Source organism: Salmo trutta, chromosome 9 (assembly GCF_901001165.1).
Source record: "Salmo trutta chromosome 9, fSalTru1.1, whole genome shotgun sequence".
Taxonomy (NCBI): Eukaryota; Metazoa; Chordata; class Actinopteri; order Salmoniformes; family Salmonidae; genus Salmo; species Salmo trutta.
In genome coordinates this window covers 11,087,637-11,114,873 of record NC_042965.1, presented here as the reverse complement: position 1 = coordinate 11,114,873, position 27,237 = coordinate 11,087,637, and the positions used below count along the sequence as shown (strand labels likewise).

Here is a 27,237-nt window from a genome sequence, read left to right as displayed (position 1 = left end):
GTTTCTTCCTAGGTTTTTGGCCTTTCTAGGGAGTTTTTCCTAGCCACCGTGCTTATTTCACATGCATTGCTTGCTGTTTGGGGTTTTAGGCTGGGTTTCTGTACAGCACTTTGAGATATCAGCTGATGTACGAAGGGCTATATAAATAAATTTGATTTGAATAGATGTTCTCCGACAAAAAAAAAGCAATATATTTCTAAAAAACAGTTATTTAAACTAACGGCTATGTCATATGCCAGAAGAGGCCTTGCCACCCCTCTGAGCGTGGTTCCAAGAGTGCCAAGTGTGTGCAAAGCTGTCATCAAGGCAAACTGTGGCTACTTGAAGAATCTCAACACTTTTTTGGTTACTACTTGATTCCATATGTGTTATTTCATCATGTTGATGTCTTCACTATATTAAAATAAAGAAAAACCCTGGAACGAGTAGATGCGTCCAAACCTTTGACGGGTACTATATTTATATATTCACAAGTGCACTTATCGATGTATATAGCCTTGGCTACAAATGTGGATTGTATTGGAGTTATGCCGTAAAAAAAATCACTGGTCCACATTGTCAGGCAATGGTGAAACGGTTTTACGTTCATTCTCGGGCAGCGTTATGGGCGAGACCGATTAACGGATCCGTACCCGGAAGTGGGTGGTTGAGTTACTGACTGGTTACCACTGCATAGATACTGCCTGCTGGGATGTGGCAGAGAACCGGAGAATCGCAGAGATTGCTAGAAATCTGAGAAACCGAAAATCTGAGGCACAACTAATCACACTTTTGGCCCAATACACGGCGCTGCCGTATAATTACCGAGGAATAAAAGGTAGAACACGTCGCCAAAATGATGGAAGAGATACCAGTAGATCGATTTCAGGTTCCGAGCGCTGTCCAGGGAGAGATGCAGCCACTTGTAAGTGGAATGTGTTTTTTCATTGTGATGATAAATTAATGCATAGGCTAATATATTCTGTTCCTATATTATTATGCGACTAAGCTAGCCTACTAGGTGTTTTACAACATACATGCCGGCTATAATGGATTGTTGAATTTAGATATTGGCCTGGTGATATTTTGTAGCATTTATTTTTATCTCTGATAAAGGTAACACATGTAGCGTTATTCTTGGTAGGCAACCATAAGGTCAATACAATATTATGCTTGGCTTTATTGCGATGAGAAGCGAATTTAGAGAAGACCTCAATCAATAGACTAGCCGTTTTTTAAGAGATTGAGATGGCGAGCTGTGTAGTGTCATCCGCGATGCCTGGCGAAAAAAAACATCCCTACACGTTCGCAGAAGCACATCCGCTCTGGGGACAAGCATAGGCCTATGAGGCAAAGGCCAGCTTTAACACTGTCACTGCAAAAATCCTAAGTAGTTGATTGGATGTGACAGATGACGTTATTATTGAATTGCAGGCTCTTACTGAACATTACAAAGCAATCGGGTAGCCTATCAGAGCAACTAAGGCCTAGCTGATGTTCGATTTCTTCATCATGCAGAGACTGCGTGGAGCAGTATCCTCCACGACATCATATGTGGTGTTTAACTCTGAATTAAACCCACTGGTTCGCATCAGATGTTGTTAGGCATATAGTGATGTGTCTCGTCAGTAGGCCAGCTTTGTTTGCTGTACAGAGTTCGTTTCTCAGGGCCCTGGGGTACAGTTGAACCTATCTGGAATAGAATACCGAGATTCAACTGAAGGGCCTTTCTATCCTCGGTGGCGTAGCTTTTGGGAGCTATGAGTGAAATGTGCATCATGGGAGTCGATGAATGGACTGTGTGCAATGAAGATGTGACTGCCTGACAACCTTTGATATGTGTGTGTGAATGAGAGACAGAATTGTATTAGGCTTGTATTTACTAGCCTAAACAATATCATAAACATCCCAGATTATATGTATGGGAGTCCTCTCTCTCTCTCGCTCTCTCCCTCTCTCTCTCTCTCTAGGACCCTGCATCATCCACAGCTTCTTCCGAAGCAGACTCAGACACGAGGGAGGAGGAGCCAGTCACTATTAACTACAAGCCCTCTCCTCTGCAGATGAAGATAGGTGAGTGTAAGAAGGCTCAGCAGAACCTGCTGCCTGTTTCTGTTTATTTCAGCACCTTGGACAGGGGTCACATGACTGGAGAGCAATACAAAGATGTGGGGAGGAATACAAAGTAGAAGGGAGCAATACAAAGGCTAGGTGTACCGGAGTCAAGGCTCAACCATTCCCCAAAACCATATTACCAAAATGAAAGGCATAAATATAAACACATTGACACATCTCATTATGATGTCCAGTCTGTAAAATCATTGAATGACTCGAGAGAAGAAAGGAGCATTTTAAGTAGCAAGTTTAGCAATTTTGTAATAAGACGTGTCTTTGATGACCAATCCCTCCTCATAATATCCTTTCAACAAATATGTTCCCATAACACATGCGAAGAGGACTCCTATTTTTTGGAAAGCCCTGGTCCCACAGATTTCCGCCCCAAGCCCCAGAAGGTCTGATATATCAAAACCTCAAGCTAGCCCACTGCAGCCATTAGCCTGACGTCTGTACACTGTTGTCCTCCTCGTCTGTGCGTGATGCAACATTAAGATTGTAAAACATTTATTTGAGTAAAAGTTTTCCCCACAAGTGGAACACATCACCCACAGATTTGGATACTGGGTCGTTCCACCAATTCAGTGCATTTTTAGAAGTGTAACTCTCAAGAGTTTAAATAAAAAAAATGACTATAGTAAGTGCCTATTAACCAAGGTAACAGGATTGTGCCAAAGTAACAGGGTTGACCATACCACGGTTGAACATTTAATCTTAAATTAGCCATGAATTCCCTTGTGATAGGGGGGAATGGAAGCTTGTTGTGTGCAACAGGGAGTGACAATTGAATGCAAGCATCACAAAAAAATTGAATTTAAAACAAATATTTCTAGCCCGTCTATCTCACGTTTCATGTTTGTATTGTCATGTGCACAAGTGCAGTGAAATGCCTTTCTTGTGAGCTCTTTCCCAACAATTCAGTAATCAATATCAGTAGTACTATAAAAAAAAGTTAGATAGACCAAAAACCCACAAGAAATATAAACAAGAAGAACATGAGAAAGTAATAAGCTATATACAGGGCAATGGTGGGAAAAGTACCCAATTGTCATACTTGAGTAAAAGTAAAGATACCTTAATAGAAAATGACTCACGTAAAAGTGAAAGTCACCCAGTAAAATACAACTTGAGTAAAAGTCTAAAGCTATTTATCAAAAGTAAACGTTATTGCTAAAATATACTTACTGTAAGTATCGAAAGTAAAAGTATAAATAATTTCAAATTCCTTATATTAAGCAAACCAGACAACATCATTTTCTTGTTTTTAAAATGTATGCATAGCCAGGAGCACACAACATTCAGACATAATTTACAAACAAAGCATGTGTTTAGTGAGTCTGCCAGATCAGAGGCAGTAGGGATGACTAGGGATGTTCTCTTGATCAGTGCGGTAATTGGACCATTTTCCTGTGCTGCTAAGCATTCAAAATGTAACGAGTACTTTTGGGTGTCAGAGAAAATGTATGAAGTAAAAAGTACATTATTTTCTTTAGGAATGTAGTGAAGTAAAAGTAAAGTTGTCAAAAATATAATTAGTAAAGTAAAGTACAGACACCCCAAAAAATGAATTAAGTAGTACTTTAAAGTATTTTTACTTAAGTACTTTACACCACTGATACAGGGTCAGTTCAAGGGTCAGTGCCAATACCATATTTACAATGGGCAGGGATACTGGAGGGGTAAGGGTAGATATGTATAGGGGTAAGGTGACTAGGCATCAGGATATATGATAAACAGAGTAGCAGCAATGTATATGATGATTGTATGAGTGTGTGTGTGTGTGAGTGTGTGTTGAGTCAGTATGAATTTGTGTTATTTGTGTGTGAGCAAATTAAGTGTGAGTGTGTGTGTTGGAGTGTGAGTGTGTGTGAGTGAGTGTGTAGGGTCCTGTGAGTGTGTATACAGTCATTGCAACATATAGAACAATGCAGATAGTCCATGTAGCCATTTTTGTAGCTATGTATCAGTATTATGGCTTGGGGATAGAAGATGTTCAGGGGGCTGTTGGTGTCAGACTTGTTGCTCCGGTACTGCTTGCCATGCGTAAGCAGAGAAAACAGTCTATAGCTTGGGTGGCTGGAGACATCAACATTTTTGGGCCTTCCTTTCACACCTCCTGATATACACTACATGACCAAAAGTATGTGGAAACACCTTCAAATTAGTGGATTCGGCTATTTCAGCCACACCCATTGCTGACAGGTGTATAAAATCGAGCACACAGCCATGCAATCTCCATAGACAAACATTGACAGTAGAATTGCCTTACTAAAGAGCTCAGTGACATACAACTTGGCACCGTCATAGGATTCCACCTTACCAATGAGTCAGTTTGTCAAATATCTGCCCTGCTAGAGCTACCCGTCAACTGTAAGTGCTGTTATTGTGAAGTGGAAATGTCTAGGAGCAACAACGGCTTAGGCGCAAAGTGGTAGGCCACACAAGCTCAGAGAACAGAACCGCAGAGTGCTGAAGCGCATAGCGCGTAAAAAAACATCTGTCCTTGGTTGCAACACTCAATACCGAGTTCCAAACTGCCTCTGGAAGCAACGTCAGCACAAGAAATGTTCGTCGGAAGCTTCATGAGGTGGGTTTCCATGGCCGAGCAGCCGCACACAAGCCTAAGCTCACCGTGTGCAATACCAAGTGTTGGCTGGAGTGGTGTAGAGCTTGCCGCCATTGGACTCTGGAGCAATGGAAACACGTTCTCTGAAGTAAAGAATCACGCTTCACCATCTGGAAGTCTGATGTACGAATCTGGGTTTGGTGGATGCCAGGAAAACGCTACCTGCCCCAATGCATATTGCCAGCTGTACAGTTTGGTGGAGGAGGAATATTGGTCTGTGGCTATTTTTCATGGTTTGGACTAGGCCCCTTAGTTCCAGTGAAGAGAAGTCTTAACACTACAGCATACAATGACATTATAGATGATTCTGTGCTTCCAACTTTGTGGCAACAGTTTGGGGAAGCCCCTTTCCTGTTTCAGCATGACAATGCCCCTGTGCACAAAGTGAGGTCAATACAGAAATAGTTTGTTGAGATCAGTATGGAAGAACTTGACTAGCCATCACAGATGCCTGACCTCAACCCCATCAAACACCTTTGGCAGGAATTGGAACGCCGACTGCAAGCCAGGACTAATCGCTCAACATCAGTGCCCGACCTCACTAATGCTCTTGTGGCTGAATGGAAGCAAGTCCCCGCAGCAATGTTCTAACATCTAGTGGAAAGCCTTCCCAGAAGCTTGGAGGCTGTTATAGCAGCAAAGGGGGGACCAGCTCCATATTAATGCACATGATTTCGGAGTGAGATGTTCAACAAGCAGGTGTCCACATACATTTGGACATGTAGTGGGCTATTTTTAGCACTTTTCTGGGATTCTTGATAGTTTTTATTGCTTTCCTGGGAGGCTTATCAGAGATGGACATCACAGTGATATTTATGTTTGAGTTGATAGTGCACGGTGAGCTGCACACAGTGGGCTTCCTACTAGGGCAAACCGCCTCAGTGCTAACAGTATAACTCAGGTTCATGGGCACATGATTACAGCATACAATAGCTGTAGGATTAACAGAGGCATCCAGGGGGGTTAGAGGGACATAAATTAGGTTATTCACATTATGACTGCCAATGCCCCCGGGACAATGTACATTTGCAGCATCACTATGACAACTCAGCGACACAATGGTTGGGCTTGGGTCACTGATAAGTCATTGTCTTAATGCAGCCTTGAAATGCGTGGACAGGGTCCAGGAGCCAAGATGATTCGGATGGACGCTGTTATTCCTGTAGAGCATCTTCTTTTTTCTGTCCTTTAGCTATAAGGTTAAGATGGCCCTGCCCTGGCATATTTGACACAGTACTGACTCAAAACCAGATGAGCAGTTTAATGATGTCAGGAAACTGGTCAGCTGAGAGCAGCCATGCCAGGATTGTGTCTGTGACCGTACTATATACACTGAGTGTACAACACATGACATAGACTGACCAGGTGAGTGCAGGTGAAAGCTATGATCCCTTATTGATCTCACTTGTTAAATCCACTTCAATCAGTTTAGATGAATGAGAGGAGACAGGTTAAAGAAGGATTTTTAAGCCTTGAGACAACTGAGACATGGATTGTGTATGTGTGACATTCAGAGGCTGAATGGGCAAGTACAACATTTTTAAGTGCCTTTGAACGGGGTATGGTAGTAGGTGCCAGGCGCACAAGTTTGAGTGTGTCAAGAACTGCAACGCTGCTTGGTTTTTCACGCTCAACAGTTCCCCGTGTGTATCAAAAATGGTCCAGCCAACTTGACACAACTTTGGGAAGCAATGGAGTCAACATGGGCCAGAATCCCTGTGGAATGCTTTCGACTCCTTGTAGAGTCATGCCCCAACAAACTGAGCCTGTTCTTAGCGCGATATTCAATATTAGGAAATGTTTTGTAAACTCAGTGTTTTTTTGTTCATACTCTAATGTCACATTCTGTGATGTGCAGAGAAACAGCGCGAGCTGGCCAGGAAGGGATCACTGAAGAATGGCAATGTAGGTAGTCCAGTGAACCAGCAGCCGAAGAAAAACAATGTGATGGCCAGAACACGGTGAGAGCTGACTTTGGTCCTGATTTGGGCCTTCTTGATTTTGGCCCTACATTATTTTTTGTTTTATTTCTCCCTATCTCCCTCTTCACTGGTATCTTCAACCTCTCCTGTTTCTTTCACTCACTCACTCTCTTTTTTTTACATCCTGGTCTTTTCTACCTCTTCTTCCTTGTGTACTCACTCTCCTGCCCAGCTATAACTCTTCCCTCTCTCTTTCACTCTCTCCCTCTCCACAGGCTGGTGGTGCCCAATAAGGGCTACTCCTCCTTAGACCAGAGCCCTGATGAGAAGCCCCTGGTTGCCATAGATACAGACAGGTATGTGACAACGTCAATGACGGTCATACACAGAAATGTCCACCATCACCCTTTAGTCTCAGATCTGCCAACATACTGTAGATACAGAATGTAGGTTATGGGCAGTGTGTGAGGTGAACATAAATATAAGATCAACAGTGATGACATGAATCTATGCAAGTGACCATACACTTCCATTTATGTTGCAGTGACGATGACTTCGACATGTCCAGATACTCCTCATCGGGATACTCCTCAGCCGAGGTGAGATGTGTGAGGGCCCAGGTACCTATGCACTCTGGGTAACACTACTTAAGCCCGGTAAAGATACAACAGCCGTCATAAGGAGAGACTAGGCAAGACAAAACTAACCAGTTTTAGAATTTTGTGTAGAACAGCTGACTAAAGACAGCTGCATTCAAGTAAAACATTTCGAGACGTGCCGTTGAGACCGTTTCCATGGTGATGGTACCTCTACAATGACAATACAACTTTGAAACAAAGTTGCCACTGGTTGTAGCAAGGTGTTGTAGCAAACGAGCATCATGAAATACATGCACCAGAAATAGGGCACACATTCTGCTAGGCTAGCTAGCTAACTGCAGCAAAATACAGTCAGATCCAATATTATTGGCACCCTTGATAAAGATGAGCAAAAAAATATACAAATACTGAGCAATATTGCATGCAAATAGTACATGCAAATTGTATTCATTTATACTAATACAATTGCTCAGAGAAAGAGATTTTGTTTAACAAGTAAAACACCCCTGTTTTCAATAATCTAGCACCCTTGGCACTGAGCCTTTTTCTAAAATGTTATATGAGATTTGAGAACACTTCGGGAGGGATCTTAAAACTTCTTATGGATCAAATCCCGTTAACGGGATTGATTTGACAACATCCTGTGAAATGGCAGAACGCCAAATTCAAATTAAATTATTAGAAATATTTAACTTTCATACAATCACAAGTGCAATACATCAAATTAAAGCATTACTTCTTGTTAATCCAGCCACCGTGTCATATTTCAAAAAGGCTTTACGGCAAAAGCAAACCATGCTATTATCTGAGGACAGCACCCCTCAAACAAACACAGACAATCATATTTCATCCTGCCAGGCATGACACAAAACTCAGAAATAACGATATAATTCATGCCTTACCTTTGACAAGCTTCTTCTGTTGGCACTCCAATATGTCCCATAAACATCACAAATCGTCCTTTTGTTCGATTAATTCCGTCATTATATATCCAAAATGTCCCTTTATTTGGCGTGTTTGATCCAGAAAAACACCGGTTCCAACTCGCGCAACATGACTACAAAATATCTAATAAGTTACCTGTAATCTTTCTCCAAACATTTCAAACAACTTTCGTAATACAACTTTAGGTATTTTTTAACGTAAATAATCGATAAAATTTAAGACGGGATAAACTGTGTTCAATACAGGATGAAAACAAAGTGGAGCGAGATTTCAGGTCGCGCGCTTCGACCCTCGTTCTGAACTGCCCTACTTCTTCATTTCTCAAAGGAAAAACATCAACCAATTTCTAAAGACTGTTGACATCCAGTGGAAGCGATAGGAACTGCAAGCAAGTGACTTAGAAATCTAGATCCCCATAGAAAAAAGAGTGATCTCAAAAAAAAGAATTCCTGGATGGTCTGTCCTCGGGGTTTCATCTGCCAAATAAGTTCTGTTATACTCACAGACATCATTCAAACAGTTTTAGAAACTTCAGAGTGATCTCTATCCAAATCTACTAATAATATGCATATCCTAGCTTCTGGGCCTGAGTAGCAGGCAGTTTACTTTGGGCATGCTTTTCATCCGGACGTGAAAATACCGGCCCCTAGCCTAGAGAGGTTAAACTATTCGTCCATACAGACTCTTTCCAGATCCTTGATATCCTTCGTCTGCACTTATGGACTGCCCTCTTAAATTAAACCACAGGTTTTCAATGGGGTTCAAGTCCGGAGACTGAGATGGCCATTGCCATTAATTGATTCTGTGATCAATTAACCATTTCTTTGTGGATTTTGATGTGTGTTTAGGGTTATCAGTCTTTCCAAATAGCTTTATTTTCAAATCATCTGACCATAGCACCGCCTTGAGTTTGCTAAATGGCATCGGCACTTGAATTGGAACCAGTGCTATGGTCAGATGACATGAAAATAGAGTTCTCTGGCCATGGGTTTGGCGTCAAAAAACAGATGCATATGCAGAAAATAACCTCATACCGACTGTAAAATATGGTGGAGATCTTTGATTTTATGGGGATATTTTGCTTCCACTGGTCCTGGGGCCTGTGTTAAGGTCAACGCCATCATGAACTTTACCAAGTATCTCGACATTTTAGCCAATAACCTGGTTTCCTCTGCCAGGAGGCTGAAACTCGGCCACAACAGATCACTGCATCTGTACATAGCCTATCTGTAAACAGCCCATCTATCTACCTACCTCATCCCCATACTGTATTTATTTATTTATCTTGCTCCTTTGCACCCCAGTATCTCTACTTGCACATTCATCTTCTGCACATCTACCATTCCAGTGTTTAATTGCTATATTGTAATTACTTTGTCACCGTGGCCTATTTATTGCCTTAACTTACCTCATTTGCACTCACTGTATATAGACTTTTTCTTTTCTTTTCTACTGTATTATTGACTGTATGTTTTGTTTATTCCATGTGTAACTCTGTTGTTGTATGTGTCGAATTATTATGCTTTCTCTTGGCCAGGTCGCAGTTGCAAATGAGAACTTGTTCTCAACTAGCCTACCTGGTTAAATAAAGGTGAAATAAATTCAATAAAAAAGTGGATTTTCCAGCAAGACAATAACCCCAAGCACACATCGAAATCAACAAAGAAATGGTTAATTGACCAAAAAATCGACATTTTGCAATGGCCATCTCAGTCTCCGGAGATGAACCCCAATGAAATGGCAGTCCATATACACAGATGAAGGATATCAAGGATCTTGAAAGATTCTGTATGGACGAATGGTAATAAAACATTTAAAAAAAAAATAAAGGAGTGGGTGCTGGAGTATTAAAAACAGGGGTGCCAATCATTTTAACCCCTGTCTTTTTGAGATGTATTAAACAAAATGTCTTTCTCTGAGCAATTGTTAGTATATTAGTATGAAATAATATAATTTTCAAAAATTATAGCATACAATATAGCTCAGAATTTGTATTATTTAATTTATGCAATCTTTGCTAATCTTTACCAAGGCTGCCAATAATTATGTATCTGACTGTAGCTAGGTAGCTGTCTGCTTGCCTAGCTAGCTAACTGCTGGACTAAACACAGAACTTCTGCGTACTGTTCTCTGATTTTCTAAACGGACCCTTCTCTTTTCAAATCTTTAGCCGACATGAGACGTTCTGAAACTAGACTGTTTAGATCAAGCAAACTTTGTTCTAAAACTGAATAAAACCATCTTGTCTCGTCTCGGCATTTGTATCTGTAATGGGCTTTACAGTCATGCCAAGCCTTTGCCAATCACTCCCCACCACACTCACAATCTCAAGGTTCTCTCCCTTCACAAATCTAATTACAGTAAATGCGGATTACTGTTGGATAAAAATTCAGGCTACCTATATTAATTTCCCAAATATCAAACCAACACCACAACTGACTCATTCTCCAAGCCACTTATATTCATTATTTTAGCCTGATATCTTTATCATAAAGCCATTTAGCGATTGTACGAAGACTATTTCCTGGTTTCCTGATATGATCACTGAAGTAAGTAGACTCCAGTAACTTTTTGGAATCTGTGATAAGTCATAGTGTTCATTGATTTCCCTGTGTAACAATATGACTAGCCTTAGTCACATGATGGGTTCTCCTTGAACACTCTACTAATCAGCCTTTTAAAGTTTATGGTAACATTTCTTCAGCTGCAGTAATATTATTGACAGACCCCTACACCCCCTAGTAATGTGACTGACCATCCAATACAACCCTAGTAACATGCCTGACCATCCCCTACACTCCCTTGTAACGTGACTGACAATCCCCTACACCCCTTAGTAGGGTTGGGATTATTTGCATGTAAAAGTAATACTTTACATATTACTTGTTACTTTACAATATTACTTAGTGTGGAAAGTAAAGTGTTATATTACTAGCTATATTATTTTGCGTTACTTTCATGAAAAAAATCTCAATGTTTGACTGTCAGAGCCATGCGAGCCATGCACGCTCTACCGAGGATTGGCTACTTACTAACTCAGGTTTGATCACTACTGTAGTTTCTCCTTTTATCTGTGGCGCTGCTTTCCTGTGGTAGTCTACAAGTGCTGCGCTATATATGGGGTGCTTGATTAGCCATATTCTGTATACTGTAAGCCAAACATCTGTACAGATTTCCTATCTTTTCATTAAAAATCTTTCTCTCGAGCTGCCAGTTCTGGTTATAGATCACTTGTACACGGACCCATAGAGATGTATAGAGTGCACACTTGCCTCTAGACAGGAAAGCCCACCCTGAGCTTTGCTACTCTATCACAGAAGCGACAATGGCAAAGATCAGAGGTGCGCCCTCTGTACATTTGTATGGACAGCACAGCCTTTCTCCACTTGCTCGAGAACTAAATGAGGAAACAAGTCGAGATTCCATCATGGAAACACACGCCTGGTAGAGATATGATTCTGAAAGTAACGCACACGTTGTTTGACAAAGTAACTGTAATAATATTACCCAATTTGAAAAAGTAACACATTACTTTATTCCCTTACTTATAAAAGTAATCTGGTTACATAACGCATTAATTTGTAAACGTGTTACCTCCAACACTGCCCCTTACTAACATGACTGATCATCCCCTACAGCCCCTAGTAACATGCCTGACCATCCCCTACACCCCTAGTAAGATGACTGACCATCCCCTAGTAACATGACTGACCATCCCCTACAGCCCCTAGTAACATGGCTGACAATCCCCTACACCCCTAGTAACATGGCTGACTATCCCCTACACCCCTAGTAACATGACTGACCATCCCCTACAGCCCCTAGTAACATGGCTGACAATTCCCTACACCGCTAGTAACATGGCTGATAATCTCCTACACCCCTAGTAACATGTCCATTATCTCCACCCTCGCAGCAAATCAACCAGGACCTGAATATCCAGCTGTTGAAGGATGGTTACCGGCTGGACGAGATCCCTGACGACGAGGACCTGGATCTGATCCCGCCCAAATCTGTCAACCCCACCTGCATGTGCTGCCAAGCCACTTCCTCCACCGCCTGTCAAATCCAGTAGCTCACACATGTGCGATGAGTTCACTCTGTCACTAGAGCAGCGACAGAGAGCATTGACAGAACATGATAATTGTATGACAACGAATAATTAAGACGAGGAAAATTAAGACAAAAATACACAAACATTTCCAAATACGACTAACAGTGATTACTTCCTCCTATGGTAGGACATGCACTTCTGTTTGTGTTTGAGGCCTCTCCGATGCCTCCTTCGGTCCAATATTGTGTTATACAAGTGAAAATGATTACAAAATAATTGTCATGTCCCTAAGAATAAGACATATTATTGTAACTACTGCTGATCAAAGCTGCTCTGCTTACCTGACTTCAAGGTCATATTTATTGTGTTTTATTCAGTATCTTTAATTGGTCATGGACTTTTTATTTGAAGGATATGTATGATTGTACGGGCTGGGGTGTTTTTTGAAGATGCATATCTGGTTATGTATATCTGGTATCTGTAATTTGGTACTGAAAGCAGGGTTGTGTAGCACCGGCCTGGTCAATACACTCATTCAGTCTACATTCTTGCCCTCTTTCTTATCATTTTTTATTGGTTTGAGGTATTTATGGTTTTGGTTTTTAGGGATGGATTGTATTGCAAAGGGATGACTGCATGATGAGCACCTACTGTAAATGTATTGGGAGATTTATCTGAATTGGCAGTTTGTTCCCGCGTCTTACTACTGCACACTGCTATTTTGCCTATTCTTCATTGATTTATCACTTTTGAATGTATAATTCTTGCACATTTGAATTTGTTTGGGTTCTAAGGTGATATGCGTACATATTTCCCTAATCTGCGATGATATAGAATTCATACTTTGCCCACCTATCATTGGACTCATTCTAGAACACAATGCTTTCACAGCTAGATTACACAATTCACCCCCATAGAGGCCGAAGGGAACAAGTGATTGTGTAATAAAAGTATACGCTGACATTCAACAGCTTTTTGGATACAGCCTGTTATGACATCCTACCATGCCCCTCCCACAGGGTTTAACTAACCACTCCCCAATTACATCCTGCTAACAAGTCTTGATTGGCACAATCATTCTAAATAATGTCAAAGGAGAACACGCATACATCGTCAACTAAATGAGTGGGGTGAAATTTATTTCACTCTCGTGATTGATTGGAACGTGATCTAGTGGTCATACGTATCATTAACTTTAAGCACTAATCCCTCACTATCACCCTCACTCAAACACCCTTCAGAGTTGATTTGCAATTAGAGTATGCCTGAAGTAAAGAACATTAAAACAAAATGTGTACATTTATCGCCAGTCTCATGACTTAACGTATTTGAAAGAGATTTGCAATATATGAAGGTATGCATTTTGTTTTTTGAAATTTAGACAAATCAAATCAAATTTATTTATATAGCCCTTCGTACATCAGCTGAAATCTCAAAGTGCTGTACAGAAACCCAGCCTAAAACCCCAAACAGCAAGCAATGCATGTGAAAGAAGCACGGTGGTTGGGAAAAACTCCCTAGGAAAAACTCCTGAGAAAGGCCAAAAACCTAGGAAGAAACCTAGAGAGGAACCAGGCTATGAGGGGTGGCCAGTCCTCTTCTGGCTGTGCCGGGTGGATATTATAACAGAACATGGTCAAGATGTTAAAATGTTTGTAAATGACCAGCATGGTCAAATAATAATAATCATAGTAATTGTCGAGGGTGCAACAAGCACGTCCGGTGAAACAGGTCAGGGTTCCGTAGCCGCAGGCAGAACAGTTGAAACTGGAGCAGCAGCATGGCCAGGTGGACTGGGGACAGCAAGGAGTCATCATGCCAGGTAGTCCTGAGGCATGGTCCTAGGGCTCAGGTCCTCCGAGAGAAAGAAAGAAAGAGAGAAGAGAGAATTAGAGAGAGCATATTTACATTCACACAGGACACCGGATAAGACAAGAGAATACTCCAGATGTAACAGACTGACCCTAGCCCCCCGACACATAAACTACTGCAGCATAAATACTGGAGGCTGAGACAGGAGGGATCAAAAACAACAAAAACAAATTATGATTATGTTCTCATGTGGACACTTCCATTCCAGTATTTAACAGTGTTATTGTTCTGTGTAGTGTATGATATCAATAAACACAAAGCCATCTGAACCTGCATAGGGTGTCTAATATCTACAGTTCTGGACATAAAAAAGTTCATTTTCCAAATTGCTTTGCTACATCCAGTTATTGTTAATATGACAAAAACTTGCAGGGTGACGGCAAGTACTAAGTACAGCTGTGGGGCTTGGCATGCACTCTGTTGATCATATGGGTAGGGTAAGTGTATGGTAATTGCATCACATAGATCATAAAGATGTACAAAGTGAATTGTTTTAATGTTAAAGGTCTCTGACAAATAATGACACGGGCATTTATGGTGAGCAGTAGTATCATAAGTTATCCACAGGTTCAAGTTGAAAATGACAGCTTCAGACTTTCAGAAAATTAGAACAACTTCAAAACTTCAATAATGCTGAGCAGAAATGCAAGCTGAAAGGCACACAGTATTACACAACCCTCTATGCAAATATCAAAATGAATGTACAAAGTTACAAAAGGTTGAGAAATAGAAATAAATAAAAAATTTGCAGTACTGCAAATGTTGTAGTAGTAATCTAAGATGCAACAGAACTTCACATTGTATTTAGATATTTTAACAGTTGGCAATTTGACACCAATCTCAGTTTGATGAGTATCCCATAAATGAATACCCATTTAACTGCACTGCTTTGTGGTAGCCTATAACAAGATATAACATAACCATAATTTAGGCAATTTATTATCAACTACTAGCACATACATGACTGCCAAGGTGATTTATACTATTACATTATGAAACACTTTTCTACACAAGGCCTCTCATTGTCTGGCAGTGTAAAAACATTGTCCAAATAAACAAACATTTCAGTGACAATATTGCTCACACCACCAGGGGTCACTACAGACCAGTACAAAGCTATTACTAAACAGAAAACATTCCGGGTCATGTTCAGTAGGGCACTGTGCACACAGTATCAAAACATTTTTATAAACAATTAACAGAAAGTAAAGTAATTAGCCTACACCAAAAAAAAAGGTTTCAAAAGGGTTCTTCAGCTGTCCCCATAGGAGAACCATTTTTGGTTCCAGGTAGAAATAACCCTTTTGGGTTCCATGTAGAACCCTCTGTGGAAAGCGTTCTAAATGGAACTGAAAAGGGTTCTACCTGGAACCAAAAATAGTTATTCGAAGGGTTCTCCTATGGGAACAGCTGAATAACCCCTTTTAGGTTCAAGATAGGACCTTTTTTTTAAGAGAACTCCACCTACCTGTAGTGTATTTTGTTGTGTGTTTGTGTTTGTTTGTGCTTGCGCATGCGTGTGTCTCACACACCAGTTGGGCTCTGGTCTCCAGAGTCGGAGCGGCGTCTTCTGACCGTCGGGCCCTGAAGCATGATGGGGTGGAAGCCTGCATGGCGGCGTGCATGTTTGTCACATAGCGGGCAGGTGAAGTGCTTCTCCCCCAGTATGTGTGTGTTAGTGGCGCGTCAACTCGTCTAAATGCGAAAATCTCTTAGTGCAGTCTGGCCAGGTACACTGGAATGGCCTCTCGCCTGGAGACCATAGCCACCAAGAGGACAAAGAGAAGAAAGAGGGAATAATTGGAGTCATTCTCAAGAGTTCTCAATGACAGCATGACAAAGGTAAAAAAAATCATAACAAATCAAATTAGCCAACATTGCATTCCAAAGGTGTGCAATTGAGTGTAAATGTGGATTTTGAGACCACTTATTTATTGGAATTACAGATCAATAACTGGAGGTGTAATACTTAATAACTTACTACAGTGAGGGAAAAAAAGTATTTGATCCCCTGCTGATTTTGTACGTTTGCCCACTGACAAAGAAATGATCAGTCTTTAATTTGAATGGTAGGTTTATTTGAACAGTGAGAGACAGAATAACAACAAAAAAAGGCTGGAATGGGCTACAAGACCATCGCCAAGCAGCTTGGTGAGAAGGTGACAGCAGTTGGTGCGATTATCCAGCTGTTGAAGTAAGTCATAAATATGAGATAATAAGTCATTATTATGAGAAAGTAAGTCCCTTTTAAAGGGACAATCTGGGATTCAAACAATAACAAAAGTGAACTCCCCGGCACTTTATTGGTAAATACATAGACAAAAGGACTCTCACATATGGATGCAATTTGCCTGACGGTTTTGGTATCCGTTCATCATGATCCATTACACCTCATGATGGCACAACAAGCTTAATTGAAATGGACTTTTCTTTCTTTAAACATGTACAGTATCAATCAAAGGTTTGGACACACCTACTAAGTTAAGAGGTTTTCATTATTTTTACTATTTTCTACATTGTAGAATAATATTGAAGACATCAAAACTATGAAATAACAGATATGGAATCATGTAGCAACCAAAAAAAGTGTTAAACAAATGCAAATGTATTTTAGATTATTCAAAGTAGCCACCCTTTTGCCTTGATGACAGATTTGAAAAATCTTGGCATTCTCTCAACCAGCTTCACCTGGAATGCTTTTCCAACAGTCTTGAAGGAGTTTCCACATATGCTAAACACTTGTTGGCTGCTTTTTCTTCACTCTGTGGTCTGACTCATTCCAAACCATCTCAATTGGGTTGAGGTCAGGTGATTGTGGAGGCCAGGTCATCTGATGCATCACACCATCACTCTCCTTCTTGGTCAAATAGCCCTTATACAGCCTGGACGTGTGTTGGGTCATTGTCCTGTTGAAAAACAAATGATAGTCCCACTAAGCGCAAACCAGATGGGATGGCGTATCGCTGCAGAATGCTGTGGTAGCCAGGATGGTTAAGTGTGCCTTGAATTCTAAATAAATTAGCAACGTCACCTTCAAAGCACCCCCACACCATCACACCTCCTCCTCCAGGTTTCACGGTGGGAACCACACATGCGGAGATCATCCGTTCACCTACTCTGCGCCTCACAAAGACACAGCGGTTGGAACCAAAAATATCAAATTTGGACTCATCAGACCAAAGGACAGATTTCCACCGGTCTAATGGCCATTGCTCACGTTTCTTGGCCCAAACAAGTCTCTTGTTCTTATTGGTGTCCTTTAGTAGTGGTTTCTTTGCAGAAATTCTACCATGAAGGCCTGATTCACGCAGTCTTCTCTGAACAGTTGATGTTGAGATGTGTCTGTTACTTGAACCCTGTGAAGCATGTATTTGGGCTGCAATTTCTGAGGCTGGTAACTCTAATGAACTTATCCTCTGCAGCAGAGGTAACTCTGGTTCTTCCTTTCCTGTGGCGGTCCTCGTGAGAGCCAGTTTCATCATAGCGCTTGATGGTTTTTGCAACTGCACTTGAAGAAATGTTCTTGAAAAAAAAGTTATTGAAATCTTCCACATTTAAAATATATATATTTTACCTTTATTTAACTAGGCAAGTCAGTTAAGAACTTGACAGCCTAGGAACAACAGGTTAACTGCCTTGTTCAGGGGTAGAATGACAGATTTTTACCTTGTCAGCTCGGGGATTTGATCTTGGAACCTTTACGGTTACTAGTCCAACGCTCTAAGCACTAGGCTACTTGCCGCCCCAAAGATTGACCGACCTTCATGTCTTAAAGTAATGGACTGCTGTTTCTCTTTGCTTATTTGAGCTGTTCTTGCCGTAATGTGGACTTGGGCTTTTACCAAATAGGGCTATCGTCTGTATACCACCCCTACCTTGTCACAACATAACTGATTGGCTCAAACGCATTAAGGAAAGAAAATTAAAATTCCACAAATTAACTTTTAACAAGCCACACCTGCTAATTGAAATGCATTCCAGGTGACTACCTCAAGAAGCTGTACGAGAGAATGCCAAGAGTGTGCAAAGATGTCATCAGGGCAAAGGATGGCTACTTTGAAGAATCTGAAATATAAAATATATTTTGATTTGTTTAACACTTTTGGTTACTACATGATTCCATACGTGTTACTTCATAGTTTTTATGTCTCCACTATTCTTCTACAATGTAGAAAATAGTAAAAAATAAAGGAAAACCCTGGAATGAGTCGGTGTGTCCAAACTTTTGACTTGCATTGTGAAAGCATCCTAAAGTCAAAATGTTTTTTAATTACCCACAGTTCTCTAAAATCTGAGTCATATGGCAAGATATGAAATGCAAGGTGATTAAAACCAAAGACTTCCAATTACTTCAATCACTCAATTTGCTCTCTCTGGCTATCCTCATGAAAGATAATTACATTTTGAGCAACATATTTCATTGGATTTATTCGTAGATTTTTTGGGGGTAAAATGAAATGAACAAATCAGTGAAACGACTTGTATCATTTTTTGTAAAGATATTTTGGGGTTATTTTGGCACTTGAGACAGTTATGAAATGACAGCGGGATACAGATAGGTGGGAGAAACAGATTGAAGAGTTGGAGGGGGAAAGGGGTGAAGTGTCTAAGCTGGGTGCACTATCGCTAGACCACGGGGTCTGCTCGACTTGCATACATATGTATATGTTTATTTTTTGTCAATTTCAATTCACCACAGAATCATTTCTTACATAATGTTTTACTATATACTGGTATTTATGCACGTACCGGTTTGGGTTTTACTTTACCTTCTATAACGGTATTTGAATGTTTGGTTTGTTAAATGTGATACGCCGTGTGTAAAGTCAATTTTTATAGTTTACTCTGCTACTTGAGCCATCCCTCTCCGCTCTCTCCATGCTGCTAGTCCCACCACCTGTCACTCAAGGAGCGCATTTGTTGTTGCTTGACCACGAGACACTTTTGTTCAGTCTGCATGGTCAATGCAGCACATGCAACAATGTTGATGACAACAATGATAATGTTGCTTCCACTTTGATCTTAATATAAATCCTCAAGCGTTATATAATTACAATACTAGTTTTGTGTTTCTTACATCTGCAAACAGCTAGTTTGTATTTTCTTAGCAAGTGAAGCTAAATTGTGTTAGCCGCTAATCGCTAGTTAGCCCTGCTAGCTAGTATCCATATCTTCTAAATCAGTTAGGAATATGTGAAGCATGGATATGTTGGTTATATGAATAAAGATTTAACGTAGCAAAAGATTATAGGGTCCCCTAGGAAACACTGAACATCACTTTGGTTCCTACCCTGTCACAACTCATCCATGGCATTTTCATTCGCTGTCATGTCAAACAACACTGTATTCAAAGTGCCCACTATGATTTATATTCTAACTGCATAATTATAATAAACATTCTATTTCCATGATTCCAAAAGTTCACCCAAGTGTTATGATCTAAATCGCAATTGCAACATTTGGTTAAAAATAAGGCTTTGTATTTTTGCCCATATCGTGGCAGTGTGGAAATGATCTCATATGAGTGCAGGAAATGCAGAAATGTATGGAAATGCAGGAAATTATTTTAGGTTGAAGTTGAATTGAACAGTATAAAACAATCAGAGTGGAGAAAGAACCATTGAAATAATTTAGAATATATGTGTTGCCACCCTAGGGACACGCACTACTCATGAAGCTAATGTAGAACTTGTATTAATCAAAAACATAAAATACCGTCAAATACCATCATACCGTCAATGAAAATGTAAATACCATGATATGATATTTTGGCCATATCGCCCGCCCTAGTTGAGTGGGTAAAATTCCAACGAAATGTACAATCAAATCCAGTTGTAATGCTCACATGCTTCGTAAACAACTGAGTGACTGAGCGTGTCTATGTGTTTGAGCCAACCAGCTAACGTTAGCCACATAGCTAGAATTCGTAACATATCATATGTTAACCAAATTCGTAACATATTGTACATTATGCAAATTCGTAACATATTGTATGTTGTGCAAATTCATAACATTTAATACGAATTTTAATTTGTAACTAATCATATGAAATGGGTGATGGACATCCACAAATTAATTTTATTTTATTTATTTTTATTTCACCTTTATTTAACCAGGTAGGCAAGTTGAGAACAAGTTCTCATTTACAACTGCGACCTGGCCAAGATAAAGCAAAGCAGTTCGACAACATACAAAAACACAGAGTTACACATGGAGTAAAACAACATACAATCAATGATACAGTAGAAAAAAATAAGACTATATACAATGTGAGCAAATGATGTGAGATAAGGCAGGTAAAGGCAAAAAAGGCCATGGTGGCAAAGTAAATAAAGTATAGCAAGTAAAACACTGGAATGGTAGATTTGTAATTTGAAGAAAGTTCAAAGTTAAAATATAAATAATATGGTGCAAAGGAGCAAAATAATAAATTAAATAAATAAATACAGTAGGGGAAGAGGTAGTAGTTTGGGCTAAATTATAGATGGGCTATGTACAGGTGCAGTGATCTGGGAGCTGCTCTGATAGCTGGTGCTTAAAGCTAGTGAGGGAGATAAGTGTTTCCAGTTTCAGAGATTTTTGTAGTTCGTTCCAGTCATTGGCAGCAGAGAACTGGAAGGAGAGATGACCAAAGGAGGAGTTGGCTTTAGGGGTGACCAGAGAGATATACCTGCTGGAGCGCGTGCTACAGGTGGGTGCTGCTATGGTGACCAGTGAGCGGAGATAAGGGGGGACTTTACCTAGCAGGGTCTTGTAGATGAACTGGAGTGTGTTTGGCGACGATTATGAAGCGAAGGCCAGCCAACGAGAGCGTACAGGTCGCAATGGTGGGTAGTATATGGGGCTTTGGTGACAAAACGGATGGCACTGTGATAGACTGCATCCAGTTTATTGAGTAGGGTATTGGAGGCTATTTTATAGATGACATCGCCGAAGTCGAGGATTGGTAGGATGGTCAGTTTTACGAGGGTATGTTTGGCAGCATGAGTGAAGGATGCTTTGTTGCAAAATAGGAAGCCAATTCTAGATGTAACTTTGGATTGGAGATGATTGATGTGAGTCTGGAAGGAGAGTTTACAGTCTAACCAGACACCTAGGTATTTGTAGTTGTCCACAAATTAATACATATCATATGAAAGGTAACATATCATTCTAAATGGAGTGTATTGGATTTACGAACAGAATAATATGAAAAGCTACTGAGACCAGGTTGGTTTACATGGTTATAAATATAAGCCTAGAAGAAGAAGTTAGAATGTGTGTGTCAAAGAGTTCCACCACCTGCGCGTTCCTCCATGCCCATGGTCACACCCCCGCTTTTTGAAACACAGAAATGCACACATACCAGTAGCTCTATTCCAGCGTATACGCATGGTGGTTATCTAGATCCTTTATGAAGACCAAACTATGAGAGAGAGCCTGATGATTTTGCAATAGGCCATAAAAACGGATCCTATCCGTCTGAAAAACGGACTGGTCAAAGTTATGTCCTCAATCATCCCTGCACCAGTGTGCGCCAACAGAATGACATAGTAGCCAGGCTAAGAATCTATGAATGTAACTCCAGTGTTTGACAAGGAATTTCGATTTTACCCTAAAAAGTATTTTCTTTGTAGTCATAGATAACGCTATGTAGCATAACCTTTACAAAACTTATCAGGTGGGCTTTGAGGTGGGATAACTTGCCATACATCTTCCCACAGCTGCTGAATGGGCAACAATGTATATTCTCTGGGGACACGTGCATAATCACAGCCTTCTTGTCCTGTTGCGCCCTTGCAGTACCCCGACTGTCCCTGCTCACCCTGTGACCACACCGGTGTCCGTTAATCTGGCTGTTGGCATCACTTTGGCCCAGATATCTACTACCCCCACCACATGTCCCACTGCGTGTGTTCTGGTTACATTTGTTCAGGTCGAGGAAAATCATCGCCACCATTTTCAAAGTCCTGTTTTCTTGCTTCTCTTTCGACATGTTCTGTGTCGGTTTGGCATCGGGACAACCGTCCGCCTGTGGCCGGTTAGAGATGGAAACTAAACACTGTGCAGCGAGATCAACCTCCGTCATTACCGAAGCCTTTTCTTTTGGAAATGAGTTCTCTACACGGATGCTGCTATATTCAGCTTTAATAAATCGACTCTCTTTGTGATTTCTCAGGAAGCTGATCTATCTTCACATCGCGGTGATTTCAGGAACCATGTCGGTTTTTAGTTTCACACGTGCCGTCTTGGTGAATATATTTAATGAAATGGGCCAAATAAACACCCTTTTGGTGTCTAGGCTACTAACTATATAAAACTAAACTTTAAAAGTATTGCGGTTTGTTTTATTCATCTGTAGCCTGTATGGAATAAATACGGCCCTAGAATGGTGTAGGTTCTACTGTGATCTTTCTATCCTCATCACTGCGTCAATTTGGCCTATTTTAGACCTACTTCATGCAGCAGCTCCCAACTCCAAGAAACAAATTCGCGGAATCCCAGGTTGTCATAATAAAACAGGGCTGCAATTGGCTACGAGTATAGGTGACGTATTGTTGTGTCGGCTACACTCATTGGAATAGCCCGTTCGTTGATTGATTGACGGGATGGTGTTCCAATCACTGGGTGAACACTATGACAAGAGATGTCTCTGCCCTGCCACATTGGGCAGATTCGATTATTCTGATCCGCGCGGCTGTCGCACGTGACGAACGGGAAAAGGGGCGAGGGAGGTGCGCGCTTCTCAACACGAACAGTAACCTGCGCCCCTCGGTCATGTTATCAACAAGGCAGCCTGGTGTATCGTTTTTATTGGGAAGAACAGAATCCTAGTCATTACTTCCACGTGCTTAATTACGTCACTTTTCTTTTGAGCAGACATCGCTAGACGCCATAGGCTTTGAATGGGGCACTGGCTCACGCCCTGGAAGCAGACTGGTTTCAAAACAAGTGCAATCAACATTTACCCAGTGCAAAACATGCCACCCGGGCGCCCAGGCCAGATGAATCAAATCCCCTCAATCCACACACGTGTCCTCTTTGACACATCCTTATCGCAACATATTTCTCAAACTCATTGCCCTAACATTTCCTGAGCATGGAACACGTTGAATCTTTAAAGTTGAGAAGAAAAATTAGTTTTTTCCCCCCTGATGTTTTATTCCAGTGTGAAGCCTAACATGACAATTAAAAATGGTCGTCATTTTTTTTTAATATCCAGCGCTCCAGATGAAAGGACAGACAGTCCATGACATCCAATATATCGTTTTGACCATATTTTGTGCTAAACTCGTGGGGCATTTATGGGTTACATTATTCAAGAATCAATTGGGAAATATCAATAATTTAAACGACAATTGAACAGTGCCCCAAATCCTGACTGTAGTTTACCATTTACTTTGGGAGTAATTTCCGTTAAAGTTCAGGATTATAATAATTAGTCCTATTGTATTTTTAATTAGCGACAGCGTGTCTTCATGATGTTTCAGACAACATGTCATGTGGTTTGTCATTTTACGGTCAAGGAAAGACACTAATTTGAAACACTATTGCCCTACTTAAGTTGCAGATACTAGCCTACTTTTCAATTAATACAGTCTACTTTTCAATTTGACAATCACGACGTACCCAATTGAAACTAAGGTATGCATCAAAATGCATAGCCCGAAGTCCGGAGAGGCAGGAGAAATCAGCCAAATGTAAACCCCTTTCTCCGAGTTCACCCAAGGACCCTGGGAAGATCTCAATTGCATTCCGATTTCCCATCGCGTCCTCTCGCGTCGTCTCCTTCTCAAAACCCATTGGAGGAGAACGTCAGAGGGGCGGGACCTTTGGCTTTCGCGACAAATGCGTTTTGAGAAGGAGAGGAGGAGAGACGACGCGAGGAGAAAACAATCGAGGTTTTCCCACAGTTTGGAAAAAAAATGTCTCTTCTGCGGTTTGAGTCCTCATGAAACCGTGTGGTAGCCTGTTAGTCCCGACAGCAATATCCACATGTGTTACTTAGGCTAGTGGTCTATTCCATTCTATTCTACCCTAATCATATTTCTAAAGGGTAGGCTAGTAACAGGATTCAGTATTCTATGCTACATTGTCTGTTGTTGGCTAAACATTGTTAGATGGGCGTTACAAAGTGTGAATATTTACAACTGGCATGGGAGGGACAGTAGCCTTCCACGCCCGCTCCAAACGTGTTTTGGAAAACATGTTGACCAGGCGCACTTCCCCAAATCAACCCGCAATTAAAATTAGATGTATTTATCAATGAAATTATTCTATCCTATGTTTCGGGTTTATAGACTATGCAGTTCACAGTCATAGGTAGGCTAGCTTCTAAACTAATTTCAGAATTTTCATAAAATATCCCCTATTACTACTACTACCAGGGTTGCCATGTCAAGCTATAATAAAAATTACTACGGCATGCTCAGTTCTTGGGTCTCGGGGGCTGCGGGTGGGGACATTTTAAATTGAAGTTATGGAGCTCCCTCACGTGGTTATTTTTATGGGGAAAAGTCCTCAATGAAACTGACATGAAATGTGTGCATCCGGGCTACCGTAGGCTACCATTTGATACAATAAAATGTTGAAATCACTGGAGTCATTGCAAATCAATGTGCAACTTGTATAGCCTACCTGGAGCTGGCAAACCAATTGAATAAATAGCCTATAACTTAAGCCTTGTGGTATTATACAATTATTAATGTGCATGTTTAGTTAATTAAATTGGAAGTTAACAAAGCGCTGTCGAAACAGACGACCAGTTGTTAGAACGCATTAGACATTCCACAGGCCACAATCAAGAGCCTGATCAACTCTATGTGAAGGAGATGTGTCGCACTGCACGAGGCAAATGGTGGTCACACCAGATACTGACTGGTTTTCTGATACCTTTTTAAGGTATCTTTGACCAACAGATGCATATCTGTATTCCCAGTCATGTGAAATCCTTAGAGTATGGCGTCATTTATTTATTTAAATTGACTGATGTCTTTATATGAACTGTAACTCAGTAGCATCTTTGAAATTGTTGCATGTTGCGTTTATATTTTTATTCAGTATACATACTATTAATATTTAATTCAGTGATTGAAATTATGACCCCATCCTCAGTAGCCTATTCTAGAAGGCTATTAGGAAACACAAGCACTTCTTACCTCGAAATCGCCTCGCTATTCATGTTGAATACATTTGTCTGTTAATTTGAACTAAGCAAGCTGCTAGATCGTTCAGTTTACATCTTGCCTACAGGTTACTGTAGACTATCTGAAATGAGATGTAGGCCTGTCAGGAACTATAGGCTACCTGCCTTTATTTAAGCAAACAATGGCAAGTTTAATTACAAACATAAACCCAGATTTTTGTCTGTAGCCAAGGCCTATTGAAAGGACAAGTCAATCTAGCAAATAGGCTATTTATAACGGTTTGTAGTCTTAACATCTGGCACAAAATAGCACAATTGCCAGAAAATAATCTAACATTAGTTTAAAAAAAAAGTTTGTCCAAGTGTTTCTTGCTCAGAGATTTCGAGAACCTCTGTCCAACATTCATCACTCTAACTCTCCTGTCGAATTTATCTATAGTTATGGACATTCTTAAAGGGGATTTATTTACAATTATACACCTGGTTTGAGCCCTGAATGCTGTATATAAGACCATATACAACGGGTATGACAAAAAAAAAAAACGTTTTATCTTTTCTAATGAGGTTGGTAACCAATTTATAATAGCAATAAGGCACCCCAGAGATTTGTGGTATATGGCCAATATACCATGGCTGTATCCAGGCACTCCATGTTGCGTCATGTCAAGAACCTTAGCAGTGGAATATTGGCCATAATACCATACCCCTTTCTCCTTTATTGTTTAATCATAGCTGTCAAACGAGTTAAATCGACATCCATTGATGGAAATTGATCTGGCGAGTTAAATAAGGGCAAATGATCTTTTCTCTCTCTCAAATTATCTTGTCTCTTTTATTATGACATGTCATAGCACGCAATAATTATTATTTTGAGGAAAACCGAATTTTGCTTCCAATGTTGTTACAAGTTACTACGATATTCCTGTTTAATTGGCTCGATAACATTATGGAAAAAGGTGTTAATTGTATAAATATGCAGCGGTGTAAAGTACTTAAGTAAAAATACTTTAAAGTACTACTTAAGTACATTGTTGTGGTATCTGTACTTTACTTTACTATTTATATTTTTGACAACTTTTACTTCACTACATTCCAAAATAAAATAATGTACTTTTTACTCCATATATTTTCCCTGACACCCAAAAGTACTCGTTAGATTTCGAATGCATAGAAGGACAGGACAGTGGTCCAATTCACACACTTATCAATTGAACATCCCTGGTCATCCGTACTGCCTCTGATCTGGCAGACTCACTAAACACAAATGCTTCGTTTGTAAATTATGTCTCAGTGTTGGAGTGAGCCCCTGGCTATCCGTAAATTTAAAAAACAAATATATTGGGCCGTCTGGTTTGTATAATAAAGAATGTGAAATTATTTATACTTTTACTTTTCATACTTAAGTATATTTGAGCAATTACATTTACTTTTTATAGTTAAGGATATTTAAAACGAAATACTTTTAGACTTTTACTCGTGTAGTATTTTACTGGGTGACTCACTTTTACTTGAGTAATTTTCTATTAAGGTATCTTTACTTTTACTCAAGTATGACAATTGGGTACCTTTTCCACCACTGTAAATATGGCAACTTCTCTCTTGCTGTGAAAAAAATGGGTCTAGTTTTCAGGCCTTTTGGGTGGGTTTTGAGTAGTCATTGTTCTAGAAATGTGATCTATATCTGGCAAACTTGCACACACTCCTCCGGTCATCCCCACTCACTCACTCACTCACTCACTCACTCACTCACTCACTCACTCACTCACTCACTCACTCACTCACTCACTCACTCACTCACTCACTCACTCACTCACTCACTCACTCAGTAACAGCCTGCCACACTGCCTGACAGTCACAGTGAAAGATAAACGACACGGCAGCCAATACATTTTCACCTGCGACATCGCTTTCAAAGTATCCCAATTTCACGAAAATCGTGGATATGGCAACCTTGACTATGACAGATGTGTGTGCAGCAGCGTGTGTCCACGTGTGACTGT

At 40.4% G+C, this 27,237-nt stretch overlaps 1 protein-coding gene across 2 annotated transcripts; it reads left to right on the top strand.

Moving 5' to 3' along the window:
* The first annotated feature begins 365 nt into the window (after positions 1-365).
* Positions 366-13,208, top strand: fam219ab (family with sequence similarity 219 member Ab). Of its 2 annotated transcripts, none has more exons than XM_029762370.1 (6): positions 366-904; positions 1,950-2,052; positions 6,579-6,681; positions 6,918-6,998; positions 7,187-7,262; positions 12,103-13,208. In XM_029762370.1, exons 1-6 carry the CDS (start codon positions 836-838, stop codon positions 12,259-12,261), a joined length of 591 nt encoding a protein of 196 aa, XP_029618230.1. In that variant the 5' UTR covers positions 366-835; the 3' UTR covers positions 12,262-13,208. The 2 variants fall into 2 exon arrangements, with proteins under 2 accessions (XP_029618230.1, XP_029618231.1); XM_029762371.1 differs by having other exon boundaries at positions 369-904; positions 7,187-7,241.
* The last annotated feature ends 14,029 nt before the right edge of the window (positions 13,209-27,237 follow it).

What these genes read in the sequence shown, in the direction of transcription:
- fam219ab (XM_029762370.1), top strand. Translation starts at nt 836, where the DNA reads ATGATGGAAGAGATACCAGTAGATCGATTTCAGGTTCCGAGCGCTGTC. An exon ending in AATGTGATGGCCAGAACACG is followed by an intron (nt 6,682 to 6,917) that starts GTGAGAGCTGAC and finishes CCCTCTCCACAG; the next exon opens with GCTGGTGGTGCCCAATAAGG. An exon ending in GTTGCCATAGATACAGACAG is followed by an intron (nt 6,999 to 7,186) that starts GTATGTGACAAC and finishes TTTATGTTGCAG; the next exon opens with TGACGATGACTTCGACATGT.